The following is a 21,651-nucleotide window of genomic DNA, read 5'->3' as shown; positions in this document are numbered from 1 at the left end:
GATTACGATAATCAATGATCCCAGACCCTGATTGCCTGGTTATAATAGCCAGGATACTTTCAGTTGTAGGTGACAGACATACAATTAAAATGATCTTGGGCCAAAAGAAGAGTTTGTTTAAAAATTACCGAATACCGCTCTGGGAAATTCCATGGGAGAGTTGGTTTTCAAAGACTGCCGGAATCAGGACTAGAAATCCTCCAGGGTTCTCTCCCTATTGTCTTCATTCACTCCTTCTGTAGGTAAGGATGTTACATCCCATGGTTCTCATCCCGGGAGAGTGACTGGCCCTTTTCCATTGGTATCTCTGAAGAAATCCCACTTGAGAGCCCTGGCTGCCTGTGGGCTGGAGGCTGATATTTGGACCTATACGCTATAGGTAGGGATGGAGTAGTAAGCAGCACCATGAGGCACAGGCTTGCTCCTGGTGGCTCCAGACAATGAATGAAAGTCATTGTTGGCTGCCATTTGCTGGTTTGGAACATTGATGTTGATATAATCCATCTCTGCTCCCAGAACCAGAGCACTCTGTTTATGAGCCAGGACATCTCTTCCCCAGGAAGATGCCTCCCTCACTTTTCTGACCTTGTGCTTTCCTGAGTTTCTCTGAAGGCCATTTCTCGTCTAATGGACTTGTTCTTTTCTTATATTCTCTATTCAGCTATAGCTTTAAGCTGATATCTAAGAGGAAAATTTTTGTTGATTTTTAAAATATTTTTATTCTCAAAAGACCATCTTATTTCAAATTTGATGAAACATATCACTTAAAGATTGTTGCTCTGTTCTGCAGATTTGAAAAGGGGGGGAGGGTGCTAATCATAAAGAGTTTATAAGTAACTGACTGAAAGTCATTCAGTATTTAAATTGTTGGAGCATCGTCCTGAACCAAAAGGTTGTGGATTCAATTCCCAGTCAGGCCAGTCAGGGCACATATTTAGGCTTGGGGCTCAATCCCCAGGTTGGGCATGTATGAAAGGCAACCAATCAATGTTTCTCTCTCACATCTATGTTGCTCTCTCTCTCTCTCTCCTTATTCCTCTTTCTCTAAAATCAATAAAACATATCCTTGGGTGAGGATTAAAAAATAAATAACTGAATATTTTAATTTCCACTATTTACTTTGTTCTCATTGTAAATCTATATCTCTTTATATCTAATTTTATTGCTTTATTCATTCAATGTTTTTCAATGCCTACCTTGTTATCAGGCTCTGTGCTGGGAGAAGATAATAAGATAGGGAGAAGGGCGTGAGCACGGATGGAATGGGTTTCTGCCCTTTAAGTGAGTAGAGAGATGCCCAATGCTGCCTTGCAAGTTGGCCTGCCCAAAGCAAACTGTGATATTTGACTGATAATCGTATCATTTGAGTCATAACTTTGGAAAAGAAAAGATAGGCAAATAAGTTCATTGTCATCTATTAATACTTAAACATCTTAAGATTATGGAATATTTTCTTTATATTTCCATGTTAAGATTATTAAATATTTATATATAAATACTATTCAAACTCCCATTTATCTACTCATTACCTGATTATAAATGTAAGTTAACATCTTTACAAAATTTGCTTTATATTTTTTAGAGAAATAATTTATAATGACTTACATAGCCATCAATATATTCACTCTATTGTTGGACATTACCTTCCAGATTTTCACCATTACACATGAGGTTGCATTGACTATCCTTATACATGTCTCCTCGAGTATATATGCAAGGATTTCTTTATACTCAGAAACAGAATTTCTGGGTATTAAGAAATATGCACCTTCAATTTAGCAAGGCATTGCCACCAGTAGTGTATAAATATACACATTCTTTCATATCCTTAAAAATAGTTTTAATTTTTACCAATCTTATGGGTATGAAATGGTACTTCATTGTTGTTTTACTTTGCATTTCACTAATCACTGAATTTATCTTAAAATATTTACTAGCCTTCTGGTTTCTTTTACTGTGAATTGACTGTTTATAGGCTTTGTCCATTTTTCTATGGGATTCTGTCTTTCATGATTTCATTAATAATGTTTATTCTGGGTATTAATCTTGTTTTGATTAATTTTATGATTTTTCTACTCTATGGCTTCTCTTCTAACTGTTCAAGCTGTCTTTTGATCAATAGAAGTTTTAAATTATAATTTGATCAAAACATATATAATGTCAGACTGTAAACATTTTAGAAATCACATATATGTGTATATATACATATATAAACACATATGTAACATACTAGAGGCCCAGTGCATGAAATTTGTGCATGGGGGTTGGGGGGGGTCCCTCAGCCCGGCCTGCACCCTCTCTAATCTGGGACCTCTCAGGGGATATCCGACTGCAATCCAGGACCGCTGACTCTTAACCACTCGCCTGCCTGCCTGCCTGATCGCCCCTAACCACCTCTGCCTGCCGGCCTGATCATCCCCTAACTGCCCCCCCCCCCGCCGGCCTGGTGGCCCCTAACTGCCTCTGCCTGCCGGCCTGATCACCCCCTAACTGCTTCCCTGCCGTCCTGGTTGCCCCTAACCGCCTCTGCCTTGGTCCCCGCCACCGTGGCTTTGTCTGGAAGGATGTCTGGACTAATTAGCATATTACCCTTTTATTAGTATAGATATTGATTGAGTATAAACAAGGGAGTTATTTTATGTTTTTCAATAAATTTTGTATTTTTTCATAAATATCTTATAAATCTTGTTACATATATTGCTATAGGAATTTTAGAAATTTTATTGCAATTATAAATGGGATTTTTCCACTTAGTCATGCTTTCTAATTTCTTATTGCTGATATATGAGTATACTATTTTTGTGTATTGGTCTTATATCCAACAACCGTCCTGAAACTTGCCTGATGTTATGATTCAAAGATTCTCTTAGATTTTTAGGTGTAGACAGTTTTATTATCTGTGGACAGTGAAAATTTTGTTTCTTCCATTCCAATTATTATACTAATGATTCTTTTTCTTGTTTCACTGCTCTTGATAGAATATCTAGTGCATCACTGAATAGAAAAGCTGATAGAGGACTTCTCTGACCAGGAATGTTTCTGGGGAGGAGTTTCATCAGCTTAGTTTTTATTCTTATTTACTGTTTTCTTCTCATAGTAATGTTGCCCCCCCCCTTTTTTTTTTTTTTTTTTTTTTTTACATTTTAAGTATGTTTAATTTTCCTGGCCTAGCAGTGATCAGGTAAATTCTGTGGAGGGGGGGAATAAGAAGTTTGGACCATTTCCTCAATATTTTAGCTCAAGAGTGCCCTCTTCTGTTAGAACAGTGAAGTGAACTTTATTTCATTAATGACTTTTTAAATTATTATTCTTTTTTTTGGAGGAGTGGTGTTTTTAGGACCCTTAATTTCTGGGCTTGATTTCTTATTTTTCTTTATTTTGCCAGTTGTCCCCACCCCCGCTTCCTTGGAATCATTGCACACCAAGGCTGCCATTGTGGTCTTGCATACTTTCCAAGCCTCTTTCTTAAAAGCCAATGTTCAAATCCTCTAGTCTCAGACTTGGTCTCAGTTTTTTCCCGTCAGAGAAGGATGCTCTATTTCTGGGTCCATGTTCTCTGTGTTCCATCCCCACTGGGGAGTTGCCACTCTTTCCTCTCTTCCCTGTAATCCCTGCCCGATTTTGCTCCAGCGTGGGCTCGGATCTAACTCTACCAGTTCTGGATTGTCCTCCTCACTACATTAAACTGAAGTTTGTAGACTTTTCTGGCCTCTATTATGCTGCATGCATGGGAAATTGTGTGATTTTATTTGCGTTGCTGTTGATATGTATAGTTTTGGAGGATGTATGTAGAAATTTGGATTTAAGGAACTGAAGGATCTAGGAATGTTTTACAGTCCTCCTCTATGCCTGTGGAATTATCATTTTATCTTTGTGATTCTGTCATTTTTTGCTTTACATATTTTATGTGTTGTTGAGTATGTCATATATTCTTGGTGACTTATTCCTTTAATCAGTAGGTAATGATTAGCAAATCTTTATAATTAATAGTTTTTGGTTAATATTTATATGATATATCTTTTATATTCTTTTGCTTTCAAACTTTATTTGAAAATAATTCTAGGTATAAAAGCATAGAATCAGACTGCATAACACAATTTGTAGTTCAATTTAAGTCTGAGAAAATACTTTCCCTGATGGGCTTTACCCCTTTACTTTCATTGTGATTGCAAAGATATTTAATTTTATGATTTTAATTTGTCTGGCAAGCAGAAATTGATTTTCCTTTCTGGTATTCACAGTTCCTGCTTTGTGTTAGATTGGCCTCTTTTGGGGGGAAAAAAAGTCCTGGTTTGAAAGTTACACTTCTAATTTTTGTTCTTTTAGTTTCCAGTACTCAAACTTTAGTGTGTATCAAAATCACCTAGAGGGCCTGTGAAAACACAGATTGCTGGGCCCACCCTCAGAATTTCTAATTCAGTAGATCTCAAGTGGGACTGAAATACAGTCACACACTGCTTAACAACAAAGACACTCTGAGAAATGCATCATTAGGCGATTTCATTGTTGTGCAAAGATGGTGGAGTGTATTTACTTAAACCTAGATGGTGTAGCCCACTGCACACCTAGGCTGTACGATAGAGCCTATTGCTCCTAAGCTACAAACAGAATGCAGGCCCGTTCCTGTACAAAATAACATGAGATTAAATCAAGCACAAAAGAAAATGATGCAGTCATGAGGTGTATGAGTCTGCTGACCGAGTTAACACGGCATGTTGCTTTACAGAAAACTTTTTATTCTATCAGAAAGAATATTCTTTAAAATATTGATAAAAAGTACAGCATATAAATACACAAACCAGTAACATGGTCATTTATGATCATTCTCAAATATTATGTGCTCTACATAATTGTATGTGCTATGTTCCTATACACCAGCAGTTCAGTGGGTTTGTTCACACCAGCATCACCACACGCATGTGAGTAATGTGTTGCACTACAATGTTATGATGACTGCAACACCACAAGGCAATAGGAGTTTTTTAGCTCTATTTTAATCTTATGAAACCCCTGTCGTATATTTGGTCCATCATTGACTGAAACACCATTATGCGGCACATGACGGTATTTGCATTTCTTTAACAAGCTACTACTCTGGAAACCACTTCTTGTCAGGAATTGGTGATTATCACCAGGTAGAACCTGGGTCACTACAGTTTGCGGGCTGATGCTCTATCCACTGAGCCAACCCGGCTAGGGCTGGAATTCTTTATTTGTTGGATTATGTTATTTTCCCACCAGCTTGGCCATGCATTGAAATATTTCAGTTTCCCTGTACCCAATATTTTTAGATTTGCAATTACCCGTGGAGTTTCTTTGACCATCTCATTTCATAATATTATCAGAACAGAGAATTAGGACTTTAATTTCTCATTGGAAAATAATTTCCTCCCAAACCCCACCCTCAGTTTCAAACAGAAAGACACTTTCTGGCAAGTTTCCCTGGACTGGTTACTGTAGTTTTTTGGTCTCTATTATATGGAGACTCCTGGCTGTAAGAGTGTAGCAATTTGCCTTCTGTGAAATCCCCAAGACCACGTCTTCTGCTCTTTGACATGCAGTTCAAACTGCAGTCCTATCCTTGGGACATCAGCTTATGGCTTCCCATTCTAATGAGTATGTTCTTCATTTCCAACATTTCAAGTTTACCCTTTTGAGCCTGACTGTGCTTCTACACTTTGGGGAGGGAGGGCGTATTTCATCTGCATTTCTGTGTGTTTAATGGGGGGAGGTTGGAGAAGCTATGATATCTCAGTCCTCGTGGTTGTCTGCTATTATCTTTTCAGTTGTCATCCAGCAGAGAACATAGGGCATAGGATCAAAAAGAATTGAGGGGCAGAAAATGGGTGGTAAAGTGAGTCCCAAAAGTCCAGAATGCACCCAAGCTCAGGTAATAATTTAAAATCCTTGGGATTGGTAGCATATCATTAGCACAGGAGAGTAGTGGATGGTGCTGAGTTGGAAGTAATGGAGGAAGGGCCTCCTGCTGGTGATAGGTAACACTGAAAACAAGGCTGAGACAGTTGTGGGTTTTAAAATTTTATTGGGGCCAATCCTTCTTGAAATGGTTTTATTTTATGTAAAGTATACACCACTAAAACATTTAAATATGTTTGTTTTTTAAGTCATTCTTTTCTCAGATACTGACTTATCCCTCTTAGGTGTGCATTGACGACATATACTGAAAACTACACTCCACCATATAATTATCAGCTACTTGTGAGTATAAGAGGGCTGTGAAGCCACATTCTAATACTTGTTTATGTACATAAAATGGTTCTGTACATCTAGTGTAAATAGTCAAGCTTGGGAAGAGAGGACAATTGCTGAGATTTATGATGTTTTATATTTATTTAGAGATATTTTCTATTGGAGGGAGTCCATAGAATGTTTTATTGTTATGATTTATTTTTAGATGTTTATAGATTTCAGGGAGAAAATATTGTAGTGTCCAAAACATATTAGTTGCTTTCTTCTTCATCTTGTTTTATTATCTCTGTCCCTGAATTTAATTTATCTGGAATAAGAACCTGCCTTTCTATTCATTTGTATTGCATTGACACATAAAAGTAATTGGCTTAATTTAGCTCTAGGAAATGAGTATGTTGATAATATATGTCCAGTTTATTACTTTAATATATTTGTACTTTAAAAATTATACAACAGAAACAGAACAAGGCTGCATCTTATTAGGCTTGTCGATTAACCAGTGTAATAGATAAGGTATTTGATTATTGAAGAAGAGAAGAAAATTTTTATCTTTATTTTAAGATAGTATGATTACCTTCTTAGGAAAACCAAGATATTAAACTGAGAATTAAATAAGACCATTTAGTAGGTGAGTAAATACAAATTAAGCATATGAAAAACAGTATCTTTCCTTCACATCAGCACTAACTGGTTAGTAAACTATAAAAGAAAAAGCATACAAATTACTATAGCAACACAAATTTAAAATACTTTCATCAGGAAAAGCTTAGATTAGTAAAGATCAATAAAGATGTGGTAGATTGTCTCTAAAGATGGCTAGCCTTCTGTTTGTGCTGGCCACTTTCCCAGCAAGATGTGAATGTCTCTTTGCCTTTTGAATCTGGACTATCAGGCTTTTGATTTGATCAATAGAACATGACAAAAGTGACCCTGCACCAGATGTAGGCCTAGCTTATAAAAAGACTGCTTCCAAGTCTCTTGGAGCCCTGAGCTACCTCATGAGAAATCCAGGCTCCTGGGCTAGAGGGCGAGGCCATGAGGAGAAACACTACTGAGCTTGGCTTAGGAATGAAGAAGCCATCTCAGATATTCAGCCGACCTGAGCCTGGACTCCCGCTCCAGCTGCCATCCGACTGCAACCCATGAAAGATTCCAGCCATTAATTTTTAAAAATATTCACTCAGAGGTAAACAGAACTCTCAAATAAAAGGGAATAACTACCATTTTAGAGGACTGGAAAACTAAATTAATTAAAAATTAAATTTATACATTTAATACGCAGTGGGGTGAAGATAGGGTGAGATTTTTTTTAATGTATTTTAGAGAGAGAGGGAGGAGGAAGAACTGATCAACTGCCTTGAGTATGCACCCCAACCAGGGATCAGAGCCCCAACCTAGATATGTGCCCTGACTGGGAATCAAACCCACTACCTTTTTGGTATATGAATGATGCTCTGACCAACTGAGCCACGCTGCCAGGACAAGATGGGTTATTTTATCTGTTGCCAGACAAATTGTAAATTATTTTAATCTTTCTGGAAAGGAATTTGGCAGTATGTATCAAGATACTATTTGATCTAATAATTTTCCTTTTAAGAAATTTCCCCAAAGGAAAATAATTTAAAATGCAGAGATACTAGTCACTGGATTATTTATAATGGCTAAACTTGGAAAATGCTTAATGTTTTAGTATTAGAAATAGTACTAATTGAATATGCTATAATCATGTGATGAGGTTATTGTATCCTTTATAACATGAAAGATAGCTCTTAGTGTCTTGATAAATCTTCATTTAAGGCAGTGGTTCTCAACCTTCCTAATGCCGCTACCCTTTAATACAGTTCCTCATGTTGTGGTGACCCCCAACCATAAAATTATTTTCATTGCTACTTCATAACTGTAATTTTGCTACTGTTATGAATCATAATGTAAATATCTGATATGCAGGATGTATTTTCATTGTTACAAATTGAACATAATTAAAGCATAGTGATTAATCACAAAAACAATATGTAATTATATATGTGTTTTCCGATGGTCTTAGGCGACCCCTGTGAAAGGGTCGTTCGACCCCCAAAGGGGTCGCGACCCACAGGTTGAGAACTGCTGATTTAAGGTTAAGAAAAACATTAGTATGCAAAATTGAACATATATTTTATCTAAACTATGTAAAACATAGAAGAAAAAATGAAAAAACTGTCAAAATGCTACTAAAGTTAGTCATTTTCTTCATCTCTACATTTTTTATCCTGATTTTTATAATCAGAAAACACAAGGAAACAAATATGTTATTTAAAAATGCAATTCAGGCTTCTTTCCTTATATACATGGAATTTGGTTCCATCTCTAAACAAAATGAAGTTGAAGACATAATTACAAACTCACAAAGCCTGAAGGATGAATTTTCCATAGGCAGAAATTTAAGGGTGTATTCTATGAGTGCATAAGTCTTTAGCCATTGTGTTACATACTTATGGTTTTAATTTTTTCAGCGTTATTTCTAATATTTCTCCATTGCTTATTTCCACATTAATAGCACAACATGCCATGGCAGTTGTTTGGCTTTAGTTAGAATTTCGTTCATTCACTTCCAAGCCAAAGTAATTGATTTTGAGACATGTTTTTAGCCCTGCTTTTTAGCACCCCTATTTAATGAATGGTTGCATTACATTCTTATAGAATATAAAAATATTTTAAATTATAAGTGGGTGACTAAATAACAGCAGAATAGTAACTGAGGTTATCTTGCATATAAACAAGTATCTATATATATAAAAGCCTAAGTGACTGGCCTACCGACCAGCCGGTAGGTATGACACGCACTGACCACCAGGAATCAGATGCTTAACACAGGAGCGGAAACCACAGGCATGGAAACATGGTACAGACTGATGAATCTCAGAGGGAAGAGGGGAGGGGGAGGATGGGAAGAGATTAAGCAAAGATCTTATATGCATACTAGAGGCCCGGTGCATGGATTCATGCACTGGTGGGGTCCCTCAACCTGACCTCTCCAACATCCTCTGAGGAGTCCCGGATTGTGAGAGGGCACAGGCCAAGCTGAGGGACCCCACCAGTGCATGAATCCGTGCACCAGGCCTCTAGTATACTTCATAAAATACTAGTATTTTTTTTCATGCTAGGCATTTTACCATATGGCCTTAGCATAAATAGTTCACCACTCACTCAGGCTACCACTTTTGCAATTATAGAATCTTAAAATATCTGGATTCATACTACTTCAAATTTTGTGCATGAATTGAAACTTTTATCAATTTTTATATGATGGGCTCTTACATTTGTTTAAATGCGTATTTGCATAAAGTGGGACAGCATTGTGGGAAACTTAAAGAAAATGCAACTTATCATACCAGAACTCTGGACATAAGTAAGGAAATACAGAATATGTGAAAGTTAAGGAATTATTTCCAAGGAGAGAAATGAATGAGAATTGCAAGCTACATCTTCAGAACTCCACTTCTTGCACTGGTTACTTTTTATGGCTCACCCAATTTCAGTGAAAGATATTGTCTTTTAAAAGCTTCCCCTTCCTTTTCCCAAAGAACCAAGAGAGGAGAAGATTCAGAGAAGGTAGGTTGGAGGACTGGTCCATGGCTGGCTGTGTTGTAGGTTACGTGAGCCTTTAGGACAGGAGACAAGTCTTTGGCCCCACCCTTCCTTCCTGCTGTCTGGTAGTTTGATTTCCAGCACCCATATTTAGAAGTTAGCCAACCCTGTTATTGTTAATATTCTTGAAATTATTGCCAATAAATGAATAAGTGTTATTACACAAAACTAAAGCATATTATACTCATTTTTTTCCTGGGAAGTACTTTTTGTCCTCTATACTCTATTTTAAGCAAAATTTTCTGCATATTACGTACCAAAGGTTTCTGCCTCGAGATGTTTTTTGGATGTTATATTATCACCATAATTTCCTGGTTAGCTAGGAGTTTCCATCATTTAATATAGTTAGCTTTTCAAAAGCACTTTTCTGCACTTTTTCAGTGTGGTAAAATACACATAATATAAAATGTACTATTTTAACCCTTTTTCAGTGTACAATTTAGTGGTATAAGTATAGTTACATTGTTGTTATATTTATTTTTGAAAATTCTAAAAGAAATGAAAACATTATTAGTATTGTCAGACTCCAAAAGTAATGTGGGCCCTAGGCTTCATGGCTTGTGGGCCCAGCCAGGACCTTCTGGAAGTTTAACACCTGCCTAACCGGGACTTGTTCAATTTGATTGGCTGGTGTTGTATTGATTGAGAAATACTCTGAGTATCATCCCAAACAAAAATGCATCTTAGATAGGAGTTGGAAGTGGGCAGCATCATTAGGAGCCCTTTATTGTTCAATTCAGCTCATTCACATGAAAGAAACTCCCCTAAGCTTGGAGTTGCCTTTACTTTTCTGTCTCCTTAAGAAGAGCTTTGCCAAACTTCTGCCCTGAAATTTAACTAGGTAATGTTCCAGCCCTGTGATGTGTCTTCAAAGGACTTCCACAGCTTCACCCAGTTATTTGGAATACAATAGGATTTGCCTTATTGATTACCCTCAGTAGTGTGGGTGGGCCTTGTCCAATCAGTTGATGGTAGCCTTAAGAGCGAAAACCTGAGGTTTCTTGGAGAAGGAATCCTGCCTCAACAGTTGTAATATAGAAATTCTGCCTAAGTTTCTAGTCTTACATTCATGTGAGCCAGTTCCTCAAAATCTCTCTCTCTCTCTCTCTCTCTCTCTCTCTTTCTCTCTCTCTCATCTTCACTGGTATAGACAGAAGGGTATTCATGAGCTCTCTGGCTCTCAAATGCTACTATTTGATTTAATTCTCTTTTATTGATCCTGTCTCTTTCATTAATCCTGTCCCATCCTAATAGCCATTTATTTATGACCAAGTAATCTTTTTGATTAAGGATTTTGGCAGACATTGAAATCAAGTCTGCTTGAAAATTAGAAATAAATATTATAACTTCCGCTCATCTCGTGTATCACCAACAATTGAGAAATGATGGATATCTATTTTCAGAAAACTCAGTTCTTGATTATTTTGGTATGTCCTTTTAGTAAAAAGAACGCTATTTTTTCTGTAATTATATTTGCACTTATATTGGCTTCTGAAGTTAAGTAACCATGGTCTCCTTTCTGGTTAAGTCATAAAGTTCAGTTCTACTCCAGGGAACTTAAGATAGTGGGAGACTTCATTTTCTTCTTTTTTATCTTTAATTTCTACAGTGAACATATTTAACTTTTGTAATGGAGACAAAAAAATTTTAATTGAGAAATCTAAGACTCAAATTTTTACCTAACTGCACCGTTACACATATAAAACAGTTGCAGGTGTCCTCACATAATACAGACTGAGAAATAAGAAGAATAATATTTATTTTTATGTGATTAAAATGATATAACCAATAAAAATTTATTCACTAGAAGGAAAAAATCAGCCAATAGCTAAGGTTCAGTAGTATATTGCTTAGTTTTTTATGCTTGCCATTACTAGAGAGTGTGTAATATTGTCAGCTTATTTTGTGAAATGTTTGTTCATGTAGATCCCCATATTTTTCTTTGTGATGAAAGCTTACTGTATTGACTAGACTCATTAATGACATCAATGTTTACATTTAAACTCACAGCCTAGCCGAAACCGGTTTGGCTCAGTGGATAGAGCGTCGGCCTGCGGACTGAAAGGTCCCAGGTTCGATTCCGGTCAAGGGCATGTATTTGGGTTGCGGGCACATCCCCAGTGGGAGATGTGCAGGAGGCAGCTGATCGATGTTTCTCTCCCATCGATGTTTCTGACTATCTATCTCTCTCCCTTCCTCTCTGTAAAAAATCAATAAAATATATTTAAAAAAATGTTTCATTCAAAAAAAAAGAACTCACAGCCTAAACTTCCTTGCACTCCCTATGATTATTTTCCTTCAGTTGAATACCTGCATTTGTTATAAGCACTTTTTCTTTGTAAAATTATATCAAAAAAAGGATAATGAATGTTTCTTAAATATGTAACAAAAATATATAATTATTTACATATTTAATATTGCTATATTTGACAATTACTCTTACGTTTGTAACTAAATCATCAGGAGAAAAAAAAATGCCCAATAGAAATGACATCACTTTATGAGTAGTGAAGGAGATGAATGAAGGGATCTGTCTGAGATGCCTATGCCCTGTGATCCCAGGGTTGATAAAGTAGACTTAGCTGTAAGGGAATTTTTCTTTTCCTCCCACATTACTCTGCATGTGTGCTTAGAAGACAACCTTATTAGGGGAAGACGGGTCTTTAGTCAAATGCATATAAGTGTTAAAGAATTTTATACATGATGTATACTGAAAATAATGAAACGAAATATCACTGCAATCTACTATTATGTCTACTTTCATTCCATCCAATGTGACATTCACATTAATAAGTTTGCTGCCTAAAATGCCTTTTCAAGAGTAGCTGGAGAACTCTAAATGAGCATACTTATAGGCTTGCTAGGGTAGAATGGTCTTTGTTGCATGAATGCCAGGTGGCTAATAGCTGTCTGTAATGGTGGACACAAGGTTAGTTCACAGTGACTGATTTGGCCAGGAAACATAACCCATTATGCATTTTTATGGATGATCTGGATGGAGGAATTGAGCTATGCTTTTAAATTATCTTATAATAGTAAATTAGACAGAGTTACTGATATTCCAGAAGGCAGGCCTAAAATGGAAAATGACCTTGAAAATAAAACTATCAAAAATAAAAGGTCCTAAAGAAAAAGCATGAAATTAAATAAGAATAACCAGAGGACAGTCCCTTGGAAATTGGGAAAAACTGGGTGAGTATTGGGTATCTTTTGACTAAAAAATAGCAATATAATTTTATTCTGGAAAAAAAAGAAGGCTTGGGAAATAATGGTGCCTTGTGTAAGAATATAACACTCAAGGAGTGATGGGGATAGGGTGAGGAGGGATTGGGTATCTAACAGTACAATAGATACCTATAACTTAAAGATACATGGATACATTTTACTGATATAAATGGTAAAACCATATTCTATTTGTCCTTCATAATGAAGGAAGGTCAATTGGGGGCCCTATTGACCTTCCTGTAACATCCTAACCCGCCTTTCTATGACATGTTAAAAAGAAGAAAGAAAGAAAAGAGAAGAAAAGGAAGAAGAACATGTTCTTAACCTTCAGGCAGTGATTTTCTTGTTGCACCTTAGTAGTTTCTGATTCTGCAGGGCCTGTTGCCCTCAGTGCTCAGTGTTCTGTTATCTGATGCTCCTTATTTTTGCATCTTTTATCAGAATGTTTCATTCAACTTTCTTTCTTTTTAAAAATATATTTTTATTGACTTCAGAGAGGAAGGGAAAGGGAGAGAGAGATGGAAACATCAGTGATGAGAGAGAATCATCTGCTTCCTGCACACCCCCTACTGGGGATCGAGCCCACAACCCAGGCATGTGCCTGACCAGGAATCAAACCAGTGACCTCCTGGTTCATTGATCGATGCTCAACCACTGAATCATGCAGGCCAGGACATTCAACAGTCTAGACCCTCCCTAAAACAATACCCTTAGAGTTGATGAGAGATTGATCCTTACTGTTGGTTATGTTTTGTCAGGTTTTGCTCTCTATGAAGCTTCTTTCGAAGTGAGCATTTGTTGGCTACTACTGCATTCTTCAATCTCCTTCTTCCTTCAGAATCTATGACATTGCAACACACTCCATATCTCTCCTTCTGTGTCCTTCAAAGTATTCCAAAGATTTGGATCCCAGAACCATGCTTATCTCATTTTCCACAATCTCAGAGAATTCATCTACTCCATGGCTCCCTGGCCATCACTTTTTGGGGGAAACATATTTTTATCCAATTTCAAATTTACAGGAAAGTTGCAAAAATAGCACAAGGAGCTCCCATATAATCTTGACTCAGAGTTACCAATTGTTTACCATTAGGCTGAAGACATTGTGGTCCTTTACCTCTAAATAATTCATGCTTTTCCTAAGAACAGGATTTTATAGCTATGGTAAAGTGTTCAACCTCAGGAAAGTTGATGCAGTATAATTATGTCATCCACGGTCTATATTCAAATATAATTCATGATCCCAATAATGTTCTTTATAGCTATTTTTCCCAGTCAGTGATCACTGCTGTGCATAGGGCACAGACCTCCCTCCAGGCCATCTGTTCCACAGCACTGCCTTCCAAATAAAGATTTTGTGCTGATGTCATCTCTAATTAAAAATGTCTAAAATCTGACTCATCTCCTCCTCCTGAAACAAGTTCTCCCCACCTCCATGTCTGTCTGATTCTTTTTAATAGTGTTACCTCTCCCATAGGTTTGAGGCTATGGAACTTCTCTGATTCTTTACCCACTTAGCCAGGGAAATCCTCTACCTTTTTCCTCTGGAATGTCTCCTCCAGTTTGGCTCTGCACAGCTCAGCTACCTGTTCCCAGGTACCCTCATCTCCCTGAAGGGCTCAGGAAAGCTTGCAGTGATGGTTCTATCATAAATGAAATTTGTCAGAACTCAGGGTCTCTGAAGCACCAGGATAATGGACCAGCCAACAGATTCTGTGGTACTTCAAAAATCTGTTTCTATACACGATTTCTAAACACTTCTTCCCACTGCCACTAAATTGATGTTGAGTAAACATTTCATTATTAGGTTAGGATGTTGAAAATATAGCAACTGTCTGCAACTCACATATGCATAGGAAAGAATGTGCCTGATCACTGGCCTTCTTCCCAAGCCCACCACCAGAGGGAAAACACACACTCTTCAATCCATTTAAAGATTAGCCTGATTATAGTTCCTACAAGAAGTGTTTAATATCCCTTGAAAAACTCTTAGAGATCCTTTCCCATCCCCTCTTTGTAGTAAAGAACGAATATAGCAGAACTGAGACTGCTACCTGTTAAAAAAAAAAAAAAAAAAAAAACACCTGCTTGTAAGGTTGGCCTTTGGTTGGCATCTAGAAACTTGGCTTTCCAGATAAGATTCCCTAATAAGAATGGCTCACTGTGCCTAGCCTCTGCAAACAATATGGTTTATGCTGAACACCTGCTTTCCTTCTGCAAGTCTGGAATTTTGGTATCAAGGCAGAGGGTGCCTATGTGACCAGCCTCCCACAAAAATTTTGTCCACTAAGTTTCTAATGAGTTTCCCCAGTAGAGAGCATTTCACAACTCATTGCTGGGGTAATTAAGTGCATCCTGTGTGACTCACTGGGAAAGGATTCTTGGAAGTTTGCACCTGGTTTCGTCTGGACTTCAGTTTGCATGCCTTTTCCCTTTGCTCATTTTGCTTTGTGTCCACTTACTGCAATAAATCATAGCCCCTAGTACCACTATATGTTGAGTCTTGTCAGTCCTCCTAGCAAGTCATTGAATCTAAGGGTAGCCTTGGGAACCTCAACACTCCCTATTTTTCTCCCTGTGGCAGGTTGTTATTGTCCCAAAATGGCTGCAACATACCTGCCACCTCACATGCCCTTGCAGTGTGATTTTAACGGAGAGGCAGAATCTGTATTAACTCCCCTGCAATTGGGTGAACTGGGACTATGGTGGGAGTGAAGCTTGTGACTTCTGAGGTCTGGTGATAAAAAGCTCCTGGTTCTCTTTGTGCCACCCTCACTCTCAGACCCAGTTATCATGCCATGAAGAAGCCCAAGCATGTACGTGAGGGAACCTGTGAGGTTGTTCCAGTCAACGGCCCTAGCTGGGGTCCCAGCAGACAGCCAACATCAACTACCAATTGGAATGAGAGAGGTTTCCAGCGTAGGTCCTAAGTTACCCCCAGCATTCAGGACTTCCTCGCTGAGAGCCCAGACACTGTGGAGCAGAGATGCTGCCTTTGATGTACCTTTTCCAAATTCCTGACACAAAGAATCTAAAAATGGTCATTATTTCTCATGCTACGTGTAGGTGGGCCTGTTACACAGCAATAATAACTGCAACTCTCCCGAAGGTGGTGTCCAGGTATATGGAGAGAGGGATACAATTTAGCATCCTGATGCCAGGGGGGAAGAATAGGGTATTTTTGAGTGGCATTTTTTGTGCCTGTTCTGGTCTCTGGGATGATATGCCTAGTCCACCTGGTTGCTCTTTTCTTTGCTGGCGTTAGTCGCTCTGGTCTGTGGACTTTGTTAACTGTCATTCTTTTCTATTTCTCTTGCTTTCTCTTTGGACTTCGTTGTAACCCTCATGGCATGTTTGGGATTACTCAGCCTTATTTCCACTCCCACAGATACTGTTGGCCCCACAGAAACCTTCTCTGACTCCCATTCATTCCCAGATCTAATTCTGAAACTGAGAGCAGAACCCCCTCTGCAGACTTGCAGTTACTTCAGGGTCTTGTTTATGCCATAAGACACCAAAAGTGGCTCAGGATTGATGACTCTCAGAGTCTCCGTCTGCCTGACCATGCTGCTCTACCAGCTTGGGTATGTGCTCCAGGCAAATGAAAGGGAAGCCTGATCTGTGTTTTGTTTCAAGAGTTCTCATGGGAGGTGGAAGCCAGGAGAAGCCAGGAGAAGACTGGCCCACATACCTTTCTGCCATTATTCTCATTTAATATTAGAGGCCTGGTGCATGGATTCATGCACCGGTGGGGTCCCTCGGCCTGGCCTGTGGGGATCGGGCTGAAACCAGCTCTCCGACATCCCCCAAGGGGTCCCGGATTGCAAGAGGGCAGTTCTTGGGTGACACCCCTGGAATCTGGCTCCCTCCTCTCTGGTTCTGGGTGTGTCACCCAAGAATCACCAAGTGACTGCAGCTCAGCAGCTCCTGCGTTGAGCATCTGCCCCCTGGTGGTCAGTGCGCATCGTAGTTACTGGCCGGTTGCTTAAGCTTTTATGTATATAGACTGGAGGCCCGATAAACGAAATTAGTGCAAGAGTAGGCCTTCTTTCTTCTGGCTGCCAGCACCGGCTTCCCTCTGGTACCCGGGACCCAGACTTCCCTTGCAGCCCCGGCTTCATCCGGAAGGTCATCCAAAAGGACATCCGGTCTAATTAGCATATTATGCTTTTATTATTATAGATACTTCTCTGTGTCCCAAAGAGACTCTGCCTGATTAAAGTCTAGGTAGGGATGGGTACATTAGGAAACTGTTTCCGTTATCCTTTTCCCTTATTTTCTTCCTATAATTCTCCAGACTCTTCCTTATATTCCTGCTCTTTTTTTTTAGCTCTTGTTGAAGCCTTATAGGCAAAGCATATTTTTCTCCACATTTGAAGAACTCTATGAGCTGATTCTTCCAGGTTTGGTCATTGATATTCTGAAGTCCATAAGTCTGTGAGTTGGATTGCAAGGTGTGTGTGTGTGTGTGTGTGTGTGTGTATGGGTGCCCATGATCCAGTAAAGTTGACATAGAAAATTAGCCATCACATCCATTAATAGTCACTCTTCATTCTTCTCCATCTCCTGAAAAGCTACCTTTTTCCTCTGTGGACTTGCCTATTTTGTACATTTTATATAAGAAATCATACACTGTGTGGTATTTTGGTTTAGCTTTTGTCACTTGGCATAATGTTTTCTATGTTATGGCATCTATCAATACTTTATTCCTTTTATTGCCAAATAATATTTCATTGTGTGAATAGACCACATTTTGTTTATTCACCCATCAGTTGATATTGTAAATAGTTGAGATCCAATTCTAATTGCATTTCCTGAATCCAGTCCTTTCCACCTTCAATCTTTAGTACCTTCTGTTGCCAGAATCCTTTTCCTAAAGCATCACATTTAATCTTGTCATTCACATTATCAAAATGAATCAGCCTCTTTGCATAAAAGGTGCTAAAGGAACACATTGACCTTTCATTTGATGCTCTCTTCAGTTTGATGGCAGCTGGGGTAGGAATAGCAGATCCTACCTCCCTCTGAGAAGGCAGTTTTGGCCAGTGATGCTTAAAATCTATTTTAAAGGGCCCCTACCTGATCAAAGGTGAACAAACAAGCCCCAAAGAAATAGACCCCAACAACAAAAAGCAAAAGCCCAAATTATGTAGAAAGGAACATGGATTAGATGTAGGTTTAAGATTTTATTGTTTATATTTCTTTTCATCTCTTATTGTTAGAATTTCATGAGGATCCTGAAAGGATAAAGGATCTTACAGTTCGTTGGTTAGTTTGAAGTCCTGGCTGAGTCACTTAATATTGGCATTCTTTAAATTCTCCCCTTCTGAGATTTTAAGCAAATTATCTTTTCTCATATGTAAAATGAGAGCAGTAGTTTGTACTTCAGAGCCCTGTTATGAATTAAAAGATATAAACACTCAACTACTATGCCCATGGCACTCAGAAAATAAATAGACACTATAATGATTGTTATGGTTGAACATCTGGTAAAAGTTTTCAATTATTTTCAATAAAGCCAATCTAAGATTTGAACTATGTTTAGCTGTTCTTTCATTTTTTTTATAGATTTTGGTGATTTAATTTCAATATTGTTCTAGTACTTTAGAATTTGTACCAATTAAAGGGAGAAATTATATAATCAGTTCAAGGGCTTTATGTTCCTTATCTATCATTACCCTTGATGGTAATCTAAAAGAATCATTATTTCCTTTGGGAAATGGTCAATGATAGTGTCTTATTTCTTACTAGAGGCCTGGTGCATGAATTTGTGCACGGGTGGGGTCCAGTTGGCCCGCCCTAATGGGGGCCCATTGGGCTGGGCCAATGTGGGTGAGGGGCCGCAGGCAGTTGTCCAGCCAGCCCTGGCCCTGATCGGGGTGTTGGGGGCCGATCAGGGGCTGGACCAGATGGGGATGGGGCCAGTTGGGGCCTGGATCAGGATGGTAGGCTGCCACAGTGTGTGTCGTAGTCACCAGTTGTTCTGGTTGTTCTGGTCAGTGCCGTTCTGGTCTCTGGGCTTTTATATATATAGATAATAGAAGCTTTTATGATATGCTCTAAGGGTAAATACCTTAAACATTATACTGAATTATGCTGAGGTAAATTTCTCATAGGAATGAATCTTTGAACTTGGCATTTACTGGCAAGTGTGACTGGATAGCAGTTATTAAAGATACAGCCCAAGATATTATTCTTTGGAATAATTGTAACACATTAATTTTAAAAAGATGTTGAATGGTAGATAAATTGTAATTGTTTGGGTCTTACATAGATAATCATAAAATTTTATCTGTAAATGTATGGGTTAGAACAATTTTAAATGTATAATAATTTATTTTTAGTTTCATAAAACAACCATGAACTAATTTCTTCTTTCAGAATTATAAGTACTTATAAATGCAATAGCCTTTTTTTCTCATTGAGGTATTTGTAATTTGAGAAGTTAAATTAATCAATTGTTTTAAAATTCACCTTTGTTCATAGTAAGACTAACATACTAAAGATCAGCTTTTAGACATCACTCCTTTTTACATATTTCAGTTATTCAGTATCACTTTTCTTTCCTCCCCCCTCCTTTAGGATTATCCTTGTCAAGATGATTATTCAATAGTCCACAGAAAATGCCGTTCTCAGTTCTCAGATCTAAATGGCTCCAAAAGATTTGGCATCAACACTTGGCATGACGAGAGTGGGATTTATGCTAATTCATATGCCAAACAAGAACTCTACCCATCAACCGGTGGTCCTATACTCCCATTTTCATAATAATTTATGAAATCATATTCTCTAACTAATGAAAGAATAATTGATTTAGCAGTTGATGATTTTTTTATCCTAATAAATGCAATGGAAATAATATTTTAGTAGTTTTCTTTAAAATCAAAATCTTACATTCTAGACCAGTGTGTATAATCTTCTTTTCATAAGCTACTCTAGTATTTTTCAGTTTAATATGCATACACTGAGGGTATACAACACAATTTTAGATAGTTGGTGGAATTTTATTTATGGACTGTTTTTATTTGAATTTTATTAGAAAAAATGCATAAAACTAGGACAATCATGCTTATGATTAGGGTGTGGCTATTTTTTAAAAAGTGAGCTAACAAATTCCACTTTTAAGTGAATGAAAATAAAGGTGACATTCAGATTTGACATGAAACTCCAATGGTGGAAATTTGGCTAACACTGGCACTATAATAATGTTGAGTGTGTGTGTGTGTGTGTGTGTGTGTGTGTGTGTGTGTGTGTGTTGGAGGAGTGTCTATGGACTTTGATTTCTTATGATGGCCAGCTGCACTGTGGATGGTTTATTCAGCACAGTATTTTTCCTTATTCAAGATAACACTTTTTTAGTGTATGGAATAGCAGAGATGCAGACAGAATCTTAGTGAAACTTTAGGGTTTAGAAAGTCCAATAATCTAGTGTTATATTTAGAAGAAATTCTAGAAGTTGTTTTGACTCACCCTCCAGTTTTATAGGTGAGCAAACAGAGACCAAGAGACGTTTAAGTAATTTGCCCAGGATTACATAAATAAATTCTAGTTGATCTTTGAGGTGCATTTGGACTCTAATTTTTTAAAATTAAATCTTTATTGTTCAGATTATTACATTGGTTCCTCTTTTTTCCCCCCACAACTCCCCTCTACCCAGTTCCCACCCTACCCTCTGCCCTAACTCCCCACCCACTGTCCTCATTCATAGGTGCGAGATTTTTGTCCAGTCTCTTCCCGCATCCCCCAAACCCCCTTCCCCCCCAAGAATAGTCAGTCCATTCCCTTTCTATGCCCCTGATTCTATTATAATCACCAGTTCATTCTGTTCATCAGATTATGTATTCCCTTGATTTTTAGCTTCACTTGTTGATAGATGTGTATTTGTTGTTCATAATTTGTATCTTTACCTTTTTCTTCTTCTTCCTCTTCTAAAAGGATACCTTTCAGCATTTCATATAATACTGGTTTGGTGGTGATGAACTCCTTTAGCTTTTTCTTATCTGTGAAGCTCTTTATCTGACCTTCAATTCTGAATGATAGCTTTGCTGGATAAAGTAATCTTGGTTGTAGGTTCTTGGCATTCATCACTTTGAATATTTCTTGCCACTCCCTTCTGGCCTGCAAAGTTTCTGTTGAGAAATCAGCTGACAGTCGTATGGGTACTCCCTTGTATGTAACTGACTTTCTTTCTCTTGCTGCTTTTAGGATTCTCTCTTTGTCTTTTGCTCTTGGCATTTTAATTATGATGTGTCTTGGTGTGGTCCTCTTTGGATTCCTTTTGTTTGGGGTTCTATGCGCTTCCTGGACTTGGAAGTCTACTTCTTTCACCTGGTAGGGGAAGTTTTCTGTCGTGATTTCTTCAAATAGGTTTTCAATATCTTGCTGTCTCTCTTCTTCTGGCACCCCTATAATTCGGATGTTGGTACTCTTGAGGCTGTCTCAGAGGCTCCTTACACCATCTTCGTATTTTTGGATTCATTTTTCATTTTGCTTTTCTGGTTGGGTGTTTTTTGCTTCTTCGGATTTCAAATCTTTGACTTGATTCTTGCGATCCTCTGGTCTGCTGTTGGGCGTCTGTATAATATTCTT

The 21,651-nt window shown here is 38.0% G+C and overlaps 1 protein-coding gene across 3 annotated transcripts in view; it reads left to right on the top strand.

Moving 5' to 3' along the window:
• Window positions 1-21,651, top strand: part of CFAP95 (cilia and flagella associated protein 95) — a 116,318-nt gene that overhangs the window by 47,667 nt on the left and 47,000 nt on the right. Inside the window, exons 5-6 of one of the 3 annotated variants that reach the window (XM_070430152.1) lie at window positions 6,162-6,219; window positions 19,645-19,863. In XM_070430152.1, the coding sequence (XP_070286253.1) occupies window positions 6,162-6,219; window positions 19,645-19,830 (244 nt within the window). In that variant the 3' untranslated portion in view covers window positions 19,831-19,863. Of the gene's footprint in view, window positions 1-6,161; window positions 6,220-19,644; window positions 19,864-21,651 lie in introns of those variants that run through there. The other 2 variants (XM_070430151.1, XM_070430153.1) reach the window with 2 other exon arrangements.

The sequence above is a fragment of the Myotis yumanensis genome, unplaced genomic scaffold (assembly GCF_028538775.1).
Source record: "Myotis yumanensis isolate MYYU_CA2020_CCGP unplaced genomic scaffold, mMyoYum1.0.hap1 SCAF_12, whole genome shotgun sequence".
Taxonomy (NCBI): Eukaryota; Metazoa; Chordata; class Mammalia; order Chiroptera; family Vespertilionidae; genus Myotis; species Myotis yumanensis.
This window is presented reverse-complemented; position numbering and strand designations above follow the sequence as displayed.